The 14,345-nt window shown below is 38.5% G+C and overlaps 1 protein-coding gene across 2 annotated transcripts in view; it reads left to right on the top strand.

Annotated features, from left to right (window-relative positions):
* LOC149840067 (DNA mismatch repair protein MutS, type 2) overlaps positions 1 to 14,345 on the top strand; it is a 122,242-nt gene that overhangs the window by 23,635 nt on the left and 84,262 nt on the right. For both annotated transcript variants that reach the window (XM_090003021.1, XM_090003022.1), the window contains exons 10-13: positions 756 to 1,010; positions 2,790 to 2,873; positions 3,027 to 3,174; positions 3,493 to 3,620. In XM_090003021.1, the coding sequence (XP_089859147.1) occupies positions 756 to 1,010; positions 2,790 to 2,873; positions 3,027 to 3,174; positions 3,493 to 3,620 (615 nt within the window). The remainder of the gene's footprint in view (positions 1 to 755; positions 1,011 to 2,789; positions 2,874 to 3,026; positions 3,175 to 3,492; positions 3,621 to 14,345) is intronic.

Genomic DNA, 14,345 nt, shown 5'->3' on the forward strand with positions numbered 1-14,345 from the left:
AGAGTTATTAAACATAGTAATTAATTCCCTTTTACAAATTGAAAGTGCAACAAAATTCACAAGGTTTAAGTATAAAGGACAACATAGTGCTAACACACCACATGTAGTTATACATAGTAAACACAATTACATAGTACAAATAGCATGCGGCTCGTATAAAGCACAAATAAGCAAAAAATCAATAAATTACGAGAGAGAGAGAGAGAGAGAGAGAGAGAGAGAGAGAGAGAGAGAGAGAGAGAGAGAGAGAGCCCTAATCAGTCGGGGCCTCCCCTAATTTGGGTCAATTGAGGGCTTTGACCCCCATTTGACCCAAACTCAATGAGGTGCTTCTCGCCATGAGGCATGCACCTCATAAACTATGAGGCGCACGCCTCATGACATTCACGCTTTTTTAGTGCGCCTCGAGGCACCAAAGGCAGTGCCTCACCTCGAGGCACGCTTTTAACAACACTGGTGGTAGCTGTCAACATTGTTGCATGTAGTTGACTTGATTATCATTGTTACTTTTGCACTGACGAGCTTGAAATATGTTCTGATTTTAAAATCTGATACCACAAAGGCTTAGTTTCTCAAAGGGTTTTATGTGTTTGTGTTGGGCTAAAGTTTGATTCTTATTTGAACTTTAATTTTTATTTGCTTCCATGACTAAAGGGTGAAGTCAATGAATTTTTGGAGGCATGGTCTGCAGTGCATTAATTTGTTTAGCGTTGGCATTGACCTTCACACTTTCTGTAACTATTCATGTAATGCAGATATCGGCTCGAGCAAAATATAGTCTTGCATTTGGAGGTACATGCCCAGACTTGTTTGTCCTAGGGTCTGAGTGCAGTTCTTCTGTCAAGGATGGTGCAGTCGCACTTGCAGATGGTGGCGGCAGTGTTCCTTTAGCCTGTAATCATGAAAGAGAATGGATTCTGCATTTGCGAAAAGCATATCATCCTATATTATTACATCAATACAGAGAAAATCTACAGAAGGCCCGAGAGGATCTTAAAACAGCTACTGCTGTAAGCTTGCTTACAAAATGTTAATAGTTTTTTTTGTCTATATTTAACATATTATTTTTCAAAGTATCGTCTGCATTTATTTTTAGTCATGAAGGGAACTTTTTGTAAATCTGGTCACAAATTTTGCATGAATTAGTAGTCCCTCTCGGTTAATGTCTGCTTTTGAGTCCTTTCTTTTGGTTAGGACTGAATACATATTACTATGGCTTGAACTTGCCCCAATCAACTCGGGATTTGGTCAAAGAGGGTGTTGATTCGAACCAAACCAGCTGCCACTGTTGGGGCAAAGAAGCTCCTGCCAGTTTTCTGCCATGGCAAGGCAGGATATTGGTTGTTGGAGAGTTGTGCTTATATTAATGTGTGGCATCAACCCTGATGAATGCCAGCTTCATGATGGTTAGAAAATGATAGAGTTTGTTGGTCTTTCTATGCAGCCAAGTGTACAGAGTGTGCCGTCACCCACACATGCAGACCTATAGAGATATCACAGTCTTACACTAAAGTTGTGTTAGAAAACCTGAGTAATTGATGTAGGTTGGACTTCAAGTGTTTGATGCAATTTTAATGTCCTCTACTTGGTTTGAATGTGATAGGACTGCTAAGGTTGCATTATTTTTATTCACCAAGACTTTATTTCAAAAATTATGCTATTTACTTCACTAAAAAATGCATAAATGTTTTTTCTTCCACATTCTTTTAAAAATTTTAAATTTATTTACTTTGTTAATTTTGATGTATTCTATGTTTCATCTGTAAATTTATTGATTGTTGTATTATCATACAATGTTGTAAAATAGCATTTGGGTTGCCACGTTGAAGATGATATTGTAAGTTCCCCGGAAAGGTTCTTTTGTTATCTGATATTTTCTTTTAAAAATACAAGTTTTTTTTGCTTTGTTTTTGCTATGCAGTTACACCAGTATTTTTCTAGGCAAATGCATAAGTTAAATTGTCTTTTTTAATTAATGTGCAAACTCCTGACAGAAAAATCTCGGTTTTGCAACTTTTGTTTGAGAACACGGTACATGCCTTAAAACATTGATTATTGTCTTGACTCTTGATAACCATCTAATAGTTTAATTGATGTTCACAAACTGTTTGATTTAATTTATCTCTGCATAACTTGGTTTTTGGCACAAGTGGAGTTAGATCCCTGAAAAGGTTGTTGAGTGCTCTTTCATCATTGACGAAACTTAGTTGAGATTATCTAATTTGTACTATGGCATAGGACACATGGGATTGTTGGCAGGATCATCCAACATTTTTATTCTTCTTCAATACATCAGTGCGAAGAAGAATTGTCTTCCATATGGAGTGCTTTCTAGTGTTTATGGTTGATAAATTTGTTTTTATGATCTTAGGAGAAATAGAAAATTCTGGCATTTGTTTCTGTCTAGTTTGATCAACTCTCTTGCAATTATTGAATTAAAAAATCTCTGTTCTCTACTCCGGATGTTTCTTATCCTTTAACAGAACATGTTTTCATTTGTTTCCTCCCCCTACAAGGTTTTGATGCCAGCCTTTATTTTGTTTGTTATTTCAATCAGTAATTCACATCACATAATGGTTCCTTTTCTATCTTGAATTTTGTTAGTGGGCATTAATTCATTTTTGAGGGAAGTTGACCTTAATTCTACTTATATTGTAAGGCTTAATGTCCTTTATAAAATTTCTTGCCCTGAATATTATTGATATTATGGTGGTGGACATAGTTTATGGTCATATGGATTTATATGTAACTATTTTCCTACTTTATTGGTTTCTTAATTATGTTATTAGGAAGCTAGGAGGAGAAGATTGCAAGGGGGCAATTCCGTCAATAAAGAGAGTGCAGATGGACTTAGGAAGTCACTGGAAATTCGGGTATTTTTCTTGACGCAAACTGTGATTTTTAGTGGCCATAAAAATGTTTATCATTTGGAACTCAAGCATGAGATAACTGTAGCTACAATTGCCATATGAACTGAAATGCCTTTTTATCTATAGCTTTAAAGCGGTTCTTCTGTGTCTTTTCAGCGCACCGAGTTGGAAAATGCTCATCCCGTCTCAGTTGATTTTCTTGTGGATAGCAATATAAAAGTTCTTGTTATAACAGGCCCCAATACAGGAGGGAAAACGATTAGTTTGAAGACAGTTGGTTTGGCTGCATTAATGGCAAAAATAGGTAGCTTTTGAATCCTTGTTAGCTTCAGAAATGAAACCATTTTGAAATTGTTTCCCAGAGAAAAGAAAAAAAAAACATTTTGAAATTGCAGAAAGTAGCCAGATTTTTATTCTGTTTGCTATATCGATACTAATTCAAACTGCACATCAAGACACTTTGTTTCCTTGGAAAATTTTGTATAAAATAGCTGCATATGTTCCATTGGCATATCCTCTACACGTGGATATTGAATCCATTTAGCTCCATATATCTACCATATAGTTCCTGATGCCAAGCCTTGATGCCTGTTTTCATTTTGTTAATCCAACCATTTTGCAGGCCTCTATATTTTAGCCTCAGAACCAGTGAGAGTTCCATGGTTTGATTCAATTTTTGCTGATATTGGGGATGAGCAGTCTTTGGTCCAATCATTGTCTACCTTCTCTGGTCATTTAAAACAGATTAGTGTAAGTATTTTTTTTTTAAAATTTCAAATAGGCATGTAAGATCATCATTTAACAAGCTTATCAATCTTATCTTCATTTGACCACACGTTGCTTGCTATTCACAATATTAACTTAATGCCTACTTTTCTTTAGGAAAGACACTATCTGTCACAATTGGAAGCATATTTCTTGCCTTGTCTTTAATCAGCATATAGGAACTTTCATTTTGAGTTTATTCATGAGGGCATACCTTTTATGTGCTTATTCTGTTCAACAAAAAACTACCCAGTTCTGATTACATGGGAAGACCTATGTCTGCTGAAATAGACCATACAGAATTTATAAATCATTCCTCTATTTTTGTCCACTAAGTCAATCAGTTTCCCTTGTTTTTGACTGTTTCCAACCTACCTATGTAAAATGTAGATATGACTAGTGTTTGTAGGTGTATTCCTCTGTGAATAACAGTGGGTGTTACAGCTGCTGCATTGAAAATCTTGTAAGTGCTCTGCTTACCCATTGGTACGCTAAATGACTGAAATCCATTTTAACTTAGTTACAGCTATTGTTAGTAAATCAACAAAATGACACAATTTCTGCATTGGGGTTTATGAGATAAGAAAGATCCAACTATAAATACAAATGATGGTGCCTGAAAAATGTGTGAGGACCAAATAGCACTAGCAATCTGATGACCATGATTGTAAAAGGTGCTTGAATCATGGCGTTAGCTTACACCATGAGAAGAGGCATTCTACCTTGAAGAGACTAGGAACCTTTATTTAGTGCATGTCTGCCAGATACGGAAAGCAGCGGCTTTTCGAGGAAACATGCAGCAACACAAACGAAAAGAGAGTGCCCTTTTCAATGGGGGACTCTCCCTTTCTGTTGTAACAATGTCCTTTTGTTGGGGGGGAGGGGGTCCAATTTGCTTTCTGCAATGAAGGCTCTCCTCCATCACCTGTCACAGAACTTTCATCCATGGCAGCCAAACTCACTCTCAGGTTAAAACTAAACATAGTAGACTATTGACATGTCATGAGGATGGCAGCTATCCTGGCTGAAGTTGCATCTCAAGCACTTCTGCATGTATAGGCCATTAAGCGTAGCGCATTTCTGTCAACACCATCCCGGCGAAGCCGATTAGCCGCCTTTATCAGTCGCAGGATAAAATCCCTTTGTGTGACTGAGTTCACGAAGGCCGATTCCAGCCCCTGGTTGAGCCGGAACCCTTTGGACTGTAGTAGGTGATACACATCCTGCCATGACAACCCTTCCGTCTGCACACACCGCACCAATATGGGCAACCATTCCTCCTTCAATCTTTTCAATTCTAAGCTCGAAAGATAGTCCCTTAGAGGAAGGACATGGTTCAGATTTACATCCCGAGTTTGTCGCCAGTGCAATCCCTCGATCCTTTGCTCGATCTTGTCTGTAGATTCATGCTTGAATAGCCACAACTGGAACATGCTTCCGTACGACCTCAACCACCAAACTTTGTGCGCACCCTCCAGCTGGGCAATGACATCCACAGATGCCTTGTCAGATGCAGCCGCTGACATTGCCACATCTGCGTAACTTCTATGTGGTGGGGGCTGGTCTTCCTAAATCTCGGTAGAAAGATGAACCCTTAACTGGCCATGTTTGAATGAAACCCGCCTGTAGAACATCCTTCTCCCCTCTCTCTCTCTCTCTCCTTCCATCCTGTTAATTATTTCTCTCTCTCTCTCTCTGTTTCTTGTGTGTTTCAATTAAAATTCTGTCACTGTCAGTGACAGAATTCTATAGCAAATTTATTTGTCCAACTTCACACTAAATGTCTCATACTGTAACGCTCCAAAATTTCAAACTTGCGAACCTTTCAGAAAACAGACAAGAGACTAGAAAAAATCTCTTTCCTCCAGAGTTTGTTTATAAAATCAGCGGAAGACTATTCTTTTGTTAATTCAGAAGACAAGCTGACAACTTTGGGCACGTTAGTTAAAAGAAGCAAAACTCACAAAATTCGGATATCCCAAAGAAAATCCGTTAAAAACCCAAAACGTCCAGGACGCGAGCTAAGAGCAGGAAGAAGAAGTCTTGAAGCCATCTTGTCATCGCTCTATCGCTCGTGGTGTACCTAATCATCACCTGTACCCATAGAATGAGTTAGTTTCGCGAAAAACTAGTAGGTACACAAGAGAGACTACAAAAAACTGAATTAAGTACATTTAATTCAGTATGTTAAGCAATTTAAAGTAGATATGCAGTTAAACAGGTAAGCGGTGCAAGCAGGTAAGTGGTGCAAGCGGGTAAGCAGGTAAGCGGTGCAACTGTCACAATGTAGCAAGACGATTCATTTGATCGTAAGTTATGAACTACTACGCAACAAGCTTGTTCTCGTTCTTAGAACGAGGTCTCTGTATCTAATCATTATCAGGTCATCGTTTGTTGCTCTCACTACTTCTAACAAACGCTTTGTCCTGAACCACCTTAAACTATTCCCATCTCTCAAGGCCTTATGCGACCAACTGTCACCGGTTATGACTCACCTAAGGCGCCATACTTTCTTAGAAAAATCCACCATTCCATAGAAGGTCCAAAACATGATCATGATCTAAAATCGCTAAAGATCTGATTCTCACATCAGGGTTCAGCATGTAATCATGCTAAAGCAGAAAGCCAAAACTATAGATTCATAAGTGACTATCTTAAACAATCTCGGAAGATCATCACAACTCACCATAACTTTTTATGGTAATCAAAATCACAAGATCCACGTCGGATCGCTAAGTTTGGGAAAAAGTACGACCTCACAAAGAATTACCGCCCTAGAGGGTATACCTAGTCTTGGACGACACACTTCCTCACAGGAGTTCACTGTCTTCGCCGCTACCCGTTCGTGGACAATGTACATCCTCACAGAGATTCTACCACACTAGCTTGGTCACCTGGTCTTGAAAATGTACAACCCTACAGGAAATTACCACCCTAGAGGGTATACTGCGAAAAGGTGAACTCCAGGTTTACCTGCGCAAGGAGAAAACGAGAAAAGAAAAAGAGGGCTACTGAAAGTCACAGCTTCACCTTCCACTCGTGACATATCTATTTAAAACATATGTAAAATGAAGATTACAAAGATTAGGGTATAGAAATACCCTTTAGTGAATGTTTAAAATTACAACATAGCACAACCCATATGTGGATACGAGTTTGGATTGAATCCAGATCCATAAACGATTCTTTTCACCCTCCCTCAAGTTGTACATGATCTTGGATCATGAACAACTTGCCTTTTAACATCCAAAACCTGTCCTTTGTTAATCCTTTTGTGAATATATCTGCAACTTGTTCTTTTGTTCGGACAAAATTGGGCTCAATTTCTTTTTCTTCAACTTTTTGCCTTACAAAGTGTTGATCTATCTCAATGTGTTTTGCTCGACTGTGATAAATAGGATTGAAAGACATATTGATGGCACTTTGGTTGTCACATAGTAAAAATGATCGAGCAATCAATTTTCTTATCTCTGTGAGAAGATGTCTTATCCACGTAGCCTCTGTAGTCGCGGAAGCCATCGATCTGTATTCGGCCTCTGTGCTTGATCTAGCTATGGCTTTCTGCTTCCTACTGCTCCAAGAAACTAGGTTTGACCCAAGAAAACTGCAATAACCAGATACCGATCGACGTTCATCTGGATCACCTGCCCAATCAGCGTCAACATAAACAATGATCTCATGTGTGCCTTGATTCAGCTCACTCTTTCTGTATACAAGGCCATCGTCGACAATACCTTTTAGATTATCTTAGTATTCTCTTAACTGCCTCCATATGTGATGTATGAGGTTCATGCATAAATTGAGATACCTGATTGACAGAATACACTATATCAGGTCGAGTGAATGTTAGGTATTGTAACATACCTACTATGCTGCTGTAATAACCTCAATTTTTGTAATTTATTTATTTAAATTTATTTGAAAATAGCGAGTATTTTTAAGTTTGGGCCTCGGATCCATTACCGGATCCATAAAAGAATGCGTAAATAACCCACAATGGGTATTAAAACTATACTTATAATATTTAATAATTAACAGTGTTTATAAGAAAAAAAATAATAATAATAAATAAATAAACTTTAGTATATAGGGTCGGACCCACAGTTGGATCCACGGATCCAATTGAGGATCCGTCACTCATAGGCGGAACCGGGTCCATTATTAAAATGGACGCAGCGTCGCGGGTCACGGGCTCGGACCCGGACCCGATATCGCTTTTTAAGGGGGGGCGTGAAACAAAAGCCCGATATCTTTAGCAGGCGTTAGGGTTCTGAGAGAACCCTAACCCCGATCGCGTACAAGGAAAAGGGGGTGGTCGGCTGGTGTAACCGAACCCCGCGCCTCTCGGAAGAGGGGGGGTTTCGGCAATAAAATGGGAGGTGGAAGAGGGGGTATCACCCTCTTCCCTCGTCTCCCTCGTTTCTCCCTTCCCTCATCTCGCCCCTCATCTCTCTCTCCCTCTATCCCTCTCTCTGTCGAGTTCGGTGTGCCGGAAGAAGAAGAGGTCGCCGGCGAGCTGCGGCAACTAGCAGCCATCGCCGACCTCCAGCGAGCTCCTCGTCACGGCAGCAGCAAGGAGCAGCCCCAACCGACTGTGCGTACGTGCCTCCGATCGCCGGAAAACCAGCGAAAAAGGTACTGGTTTTCCTCTTGATTTCGAGTGAGAAAGGGTGCAAATTTGTTTTCCATGGAATAGTTTAGGGAAATCATTAGAGAGAGGCGGATTTGGGGGTTTGAGGCGCCAGAAACCCCAAATTGACAGATTGGTGAGTTGAATGTTGTAATAGCCATGTGTATGCTTTGTTTTTAACGTTGACAGGGATGACCAATCTTTCAGTTGTATTTATCCATCCAAAAAGGCCTCTCTGGACCGCACTTCTTGCATTTTCCTACCATGTTCATTTTAGTTCTGAAGATCACATCACTTGGGAGAGTCTTTTTTTTTTATTCTAACGTTGTGTGTTAATGAATCTGCCACCTGTTTGTCTTATAAAAAAATTCAGTATCAGTATAGTCATATTTGACTTTCGTGGATGGTGTCCTGTTTCATAACTTTGAGTTGTCCACTGCTGTAGATATTTGGAAGTTTTTACTCTTTCATTGGCAGCTGATGGTTGAAAATTTAAAATGTATACTCCCAGTGGTTACAAAGGTGTAAGGGCAATAGTCAATCCATGCCTGTCTTTTATTTGATCAGCTGACAGTGGTTCGTGAGACATTGAAAGACAGAGAGGGCTCTTTATGAATAATTTAGAAAGATCAGAACATTTGTTCATTTAATATGCATGAAATCTCCTTTCCCCCATTTATTGAATTTCAACTATTGTTACAAATTGGGGAAACATTGGAGATAAAAGAACTCGTTCAAGAAAACTACACGCACGATATCTGGCATGTTCACAAAGATTCTTTGTGCAAGCCATTTGAATTGGGTGTTGTTGGCTTCATGGTTCAGTTTGGTTGTTGTGGAGAATACTTATTGTACAGGCTCCACCTCGGGAGTTTCTTCTCGTCTACTGAGATGGTTAATTGAACAGGAAAATAGATAGATAATATGAGTGGTGGGTTTTAGTTATTAACATGTAAAGTTGTGGTATAAATTTTTAACTCCTGCCAATGAATATAAAACATATGTTCTGAAGCTTTGATATCCAGACCCTTGCAGGAGCTGATTTAACAACCCTGCTAGAAATCACATATGTTCTGAATTCTTTTACATCCTCAGATTTTTATATGCTCATGGTGTGGGAATAGTACCTACCTAGTGTGGCTTATTAGAGCAGGTATAAATATCTAGTTGATTAATGAAATCCTAATCACTATAGCTTTGTTGTGTTCATTGTTCCAAGGTTATTATGGTGTGTATCAATTCTAAACCGCAGGTCAATACCCAACTTTTTCTATTATGTCAAACTTTGGGTTGAAACATGATTGTCAAACAACTCGAGGGTTTTATCTGCATTATGTTTAGAAAGCCTATTATGGTCGAGATAGGTTGTTGTTTAGCATAGGCAATATATATTGGAACTGTGAATATATATATATATATATATATATATATATATATATATCAAGTGTATACTTTAACACTTAGTGTTATTATTCTAGAGCTAGATCTTTAAATTTGCAAGTTAAATTTCCAGATTTAGTTATATGCATGTAGGGTAATTTTAATACATGTTATGAATGAGATTGTTCATATGCATTGATTTGATCTGATATGCCTAAGTATTATGCTATCGAAAAATTTGTTTAAGTTCATATACATACATGAAATCGATGTGTGTGTAACATGTATAATACTGCTTGATTGTCCACATGTACTTATGAATCATAAATGAATGCATGTGTATGAAATGATTTCATAAAAGCACATGCACAGGAATAATGAACTCATGCACATGCATAAATATATTATTGTTTCATGCACATCTTTAAAACTTGTCATAAATATACATCGAAAACATGTGGAAAATTATGCAGAGAGGCATGTAATTGATGATTTTTGTTTATGAATGCATTTATGGTCAATTGGATCATCAGGGGCTGGGTGAGCCTCGAGAACTAGTCGTTCTCTGATTTAGTTATTTTGATGCATTTCAACAAATCAAATGTGAGATTTGTTGTTTTACCACACTGTTCTATGTTGTCATGGGCGGTGGTCTCGTGAAAAGCTTAGCATGCTGATGTGCAAGCTTATGTTATTAATTCTGCATGTAAATTTGCAAACGTAAAAGAAATGAATTAATAACCAGATAAAAGAAAATAAAGAACAGTGTAATTCACTTTCTCCTTGATGTCCCTGCTTTAGCGTGGGAATTTTGGATATTGCGGTTTAGGGGAAACCGTGAGGATACAAAAACTCCGTGTGCGTTTTGTTGCCCCTGAACCCGATATTGAGGTTCTTTTCCTGGCCACGGTTTTAGGGAGAATCCGCCACTTTACCCGGGAGTGGTGTGTTAGTCACAGCTGTGAGTTTGTTTTGGTATACCAAGAAAGTGGCGCTAGTGGATGCTGTTTTCCCTGGTGTCCCCGACTTTGGATGCTGTTTTCCAAGGTTCCGATGGATGGTGCTGTTTCCTGATATCGGTCGAGGGCTAAGTTTGGAACCCGGTAATAAAATACAAATTGTGTGTGAAGCTACTCCGGGAACCCTACTTGACCTCGGGGATTGTACCCGTTTGGTGTATCCGCGGGCAATGATAAAATAAAAAAAGAGGAACTTAAAGATTGTGTGCATTTAATAGGACATGCATATGGAAAGAACAAAGCTTAAATGAAAGATAATAAATGGTTCATGCATTGTACATAAATCATGCATATTCTTGCTCTGCATTAGTTCATGCATGTTTACCTGTTCACTTGGTTGTTTATGTTGATCATTGTATGATGTTGACCTCTTTTACCTTTAATTGCCTTATTGATTAAGTTGTGATCAATGTTACATATTTCGTGTTCCCTCCTGTTAAATGTTTAATTATGCATGAATGGTTAATTGACTTAGGAATTGATTATAATCGTATTCCTCAAATTATTACATGGATCTTATTTATGCTCTTTTTCTTATTTGATTCATTAGGGAAACCTGTACGCAGAATTCTTCGGATTTCTGACCCTCTTATTTTATTGGTTTTTCCCAGGCACAGGTGATCGGTGAAGTCGACTCGCTTCTGAGGGATACGAGGGTCACATTTGTTTCAGACGGCTTCACTTACGGACAGAGTGGCTCTACCTGTGTTTTCTTTTAGTTCTTCTGATTTCCTGCAATTTGATATTTCACTTTTGACATTGAACATATTACTCTTATTGATTCATTAATAAAAGAGTTCAGTGGATTGGTTATGATTGATAAATGTAAGTTGCTTTGTGGTGTGTGGTTATCCAACTGAAATTGGAACTGTAGGGACCCCAGGTCTCTGGGAAGTTTTCCGCGACTCTTTAAAAAAAAAAAATATTCCGCATTTTTCAAAGGTAGGAGTTGGGGTCGTTACAGCTGCGGTATCTAGTAGGATCTTCATATAAGTCTCCTTCTTTAGAACTCAGTTTCTGATGCACGACACTTGGGGTTGCCAGGGGTTTGCAATTCATCATACCCGCTCTACTGAGAATATCCACTGTGTACTTGTGTTGAGTGAGAGTAAGTGTATTACATGTCTTGTCGACTTTCACCCCAAGAAAATATCGTAGATCTCCGAGATCCTTCTTTTTAAATCTCTGATTCAACAATTTCTTTACTTCCTCAATATGAGTTTCACAGTTACCTATAATTATGATGTCATCTACATATATCAATAGGAGTGTGGTCACACTCTACTTCTTGTAGATGAATAATGAATGATCAAGAAGCGATCTAGAGAAGCCCTGTCCCTGTATTTCAAGCGAAAAACTTTCGAACCAAGAACGAGATGCCTGTTTCAAACCATATATTGCTCGTTTCAGTTTACACACGTATTGATCAATATCTTGTTCTGCATATCCTGCGGGCTGCTTCATATAGATTTCTTCCTTGAGATCTCCATGCAGAAAGACATTTTTAACATCTAGCTGACTTAATATCCATTCATGTTCAACAACTAGACTCAACACAATTCAAATGGTCCCCATTTTCACCACAGGACTAAAAGTTTCATCAAAATCCTGCCCTTGCTCTTGTGTGAATCCTTTGCAACAAGTCTAGCTTTGTACCTTTCAATACTCCCATCAAGTTTATATTTAATCTTGTACACCCATTTCGATCCGACTACATTTCTATTTGGTGGTCTAGGAACAACCTCCCAAGTACCACATTCATGTAAAGCTTCAATTTCTTCATTCATCGTTTCAATCCACTTCTTTGAGTTGGCAACTTGATAAAAAGTGAGACATTCATATTCTTTGGTTATGGCTGTCAGAAACAATTGATAATCCAGTGAATTTTTTTTGTAACTGACCCATTTGTCAAGTGGGTGACGAGCCCGAGTAGATCTTCTGACCGGCAACATCTGTGAGGAAGTAGGAGGCATATTAAGGTCCGTACAGGAAGTAGAGACAGGTGGAAGGTCCTTCTCACGTCGAGTGTAGACGATGCCCTTATACCTTCCCGTCTCCAAGGATTGACCATTAACTTCTTCTGATTGTGATGCATCTTATGACTCCTCACATGTATCCTTCTGACTGCAGTCCGGAGGGCATTCAGTATTAATGTTGGAGAAGAGTTCGGAGCTTAGCCATGGACAATATACCTCAACATTGGAACATGATCCAGAGGAGTTTGTTGATTGATTATCAAAGTTCATCTCCTCAAAAATAACGTTTCTCGATACTTTGATGCGTTTACTCGAAGGATCTGTACCCCTTATATTCATCTTCATACCCCACAAATCTACACTTCAAGGCTTTGTCTTGAAACTTATGCCTTAATGAGCTATCAATGTGCACATAACAAACAGATCCAAAAACACGTAATTCATGATAATCAGGATGGATGCCAAAAAGTGTAAAGTATGGTGATCTGTCTTCCAACAGTGACATGGGTAAGCGGTTTATCGCATACACTGTAGAGTGAAAGGCCTCTGTCCATAAAGTAATAGGAAGGTTACTATCATGCATCATGCTCATTGCACTCTCAACAATATGTCGATGCTTCCTCTCAGCAATCCCATTTTGTTGAGGTGTGTGTGGGCAAGACACTGCTCCTTATTCCATTATGCTGGAGAAATTCAATAAAATCACTAGAGGAGAACTCTCCCCCTCCATCACATTGAAAATGTAGGATGTTTTCAGAGAAGTGGTTTTTGATAAAGGAATAGAACTTTCAAAATATTCCAAAGACTTCTGATTTATGCTTCATGAAGAATATCCAAGTGTAACATGAATAGTTGTCAACAAAGATAAAATAATATCTACTTCCAGAAGCAGAAGCAATTGGGGCAGGGCCCCAATTATCAGAACATATGATTTCAAAAGGCCTTGAAGCTCTTTTATTGATTGAATTGAAGGGTAAAACATGACTCTTACATAAATGACAACTCAGACATTTTATTTTACTTGTTTCTGAACCCAGACTAGACTTAGGAATCAAATTATTTGAGACAAGTTTTTCAATGAAATGACGACCACAATGACCCAATCGACTGTGCCAAAGGATTGACTTATTACATTTAGAAATAACGAACACAGACTCAGATGAGACTAATGATGAATGCTGATAGAGCTTCAATGAACAAGTAGAATGAACTGTGGAGGAGGGATCTTCTTGAAAGATGTACATATTGCCTCATCCTTTTCCTTCAGCGAATGTCTCCCTCGTGCGAAGATCCTTGACATAAACAGAAGAGGGAGTAAATTCAACTGTAACATTAATATCATCAACAAGTTTTGACACAGAAACAATATTTTTCTGAATATTTGGTGCATGAAGAACATGTGGAAGTTGAATGGAAGACTTAGACATGGGTATAACAACATTTCCAATGTGCGATATAGAGTAGTGAGTCCCATCTCCTATGACTATGCTATTTTTACCAACATAAGAAATAAGGTTTAAGAGTTTACCCGCATCACCTGAAACGTGGGTTGCTGCCCCTGAATCAACATACCCAGTGCCTTTATCATTTTGCTTCATATTTAGCCCTGCCAGTGCTGCCAATAGTAACTCTTTTACTTCTCCCCTAGCCTTTGAATTTTCTGTGTCTTTTTTGGCTTCTAATTGCAAAGATTTTCCTTTATTCT

This window comes from Nuphar pumila, chromosome 4, assembly GCF_984573655.1.
Source record: "Nuphar pumila chromosome 4, dmNupPumi1.hap1.1, whole genome shotgun sequence".
Taxonomy (NCBI): Eukaryota; Viridiplantae; Streptophyta; class Magnoliopsida; order Nymphaeales; family Nymphaeaceae; genus Nuphar; species Nuphar pumila.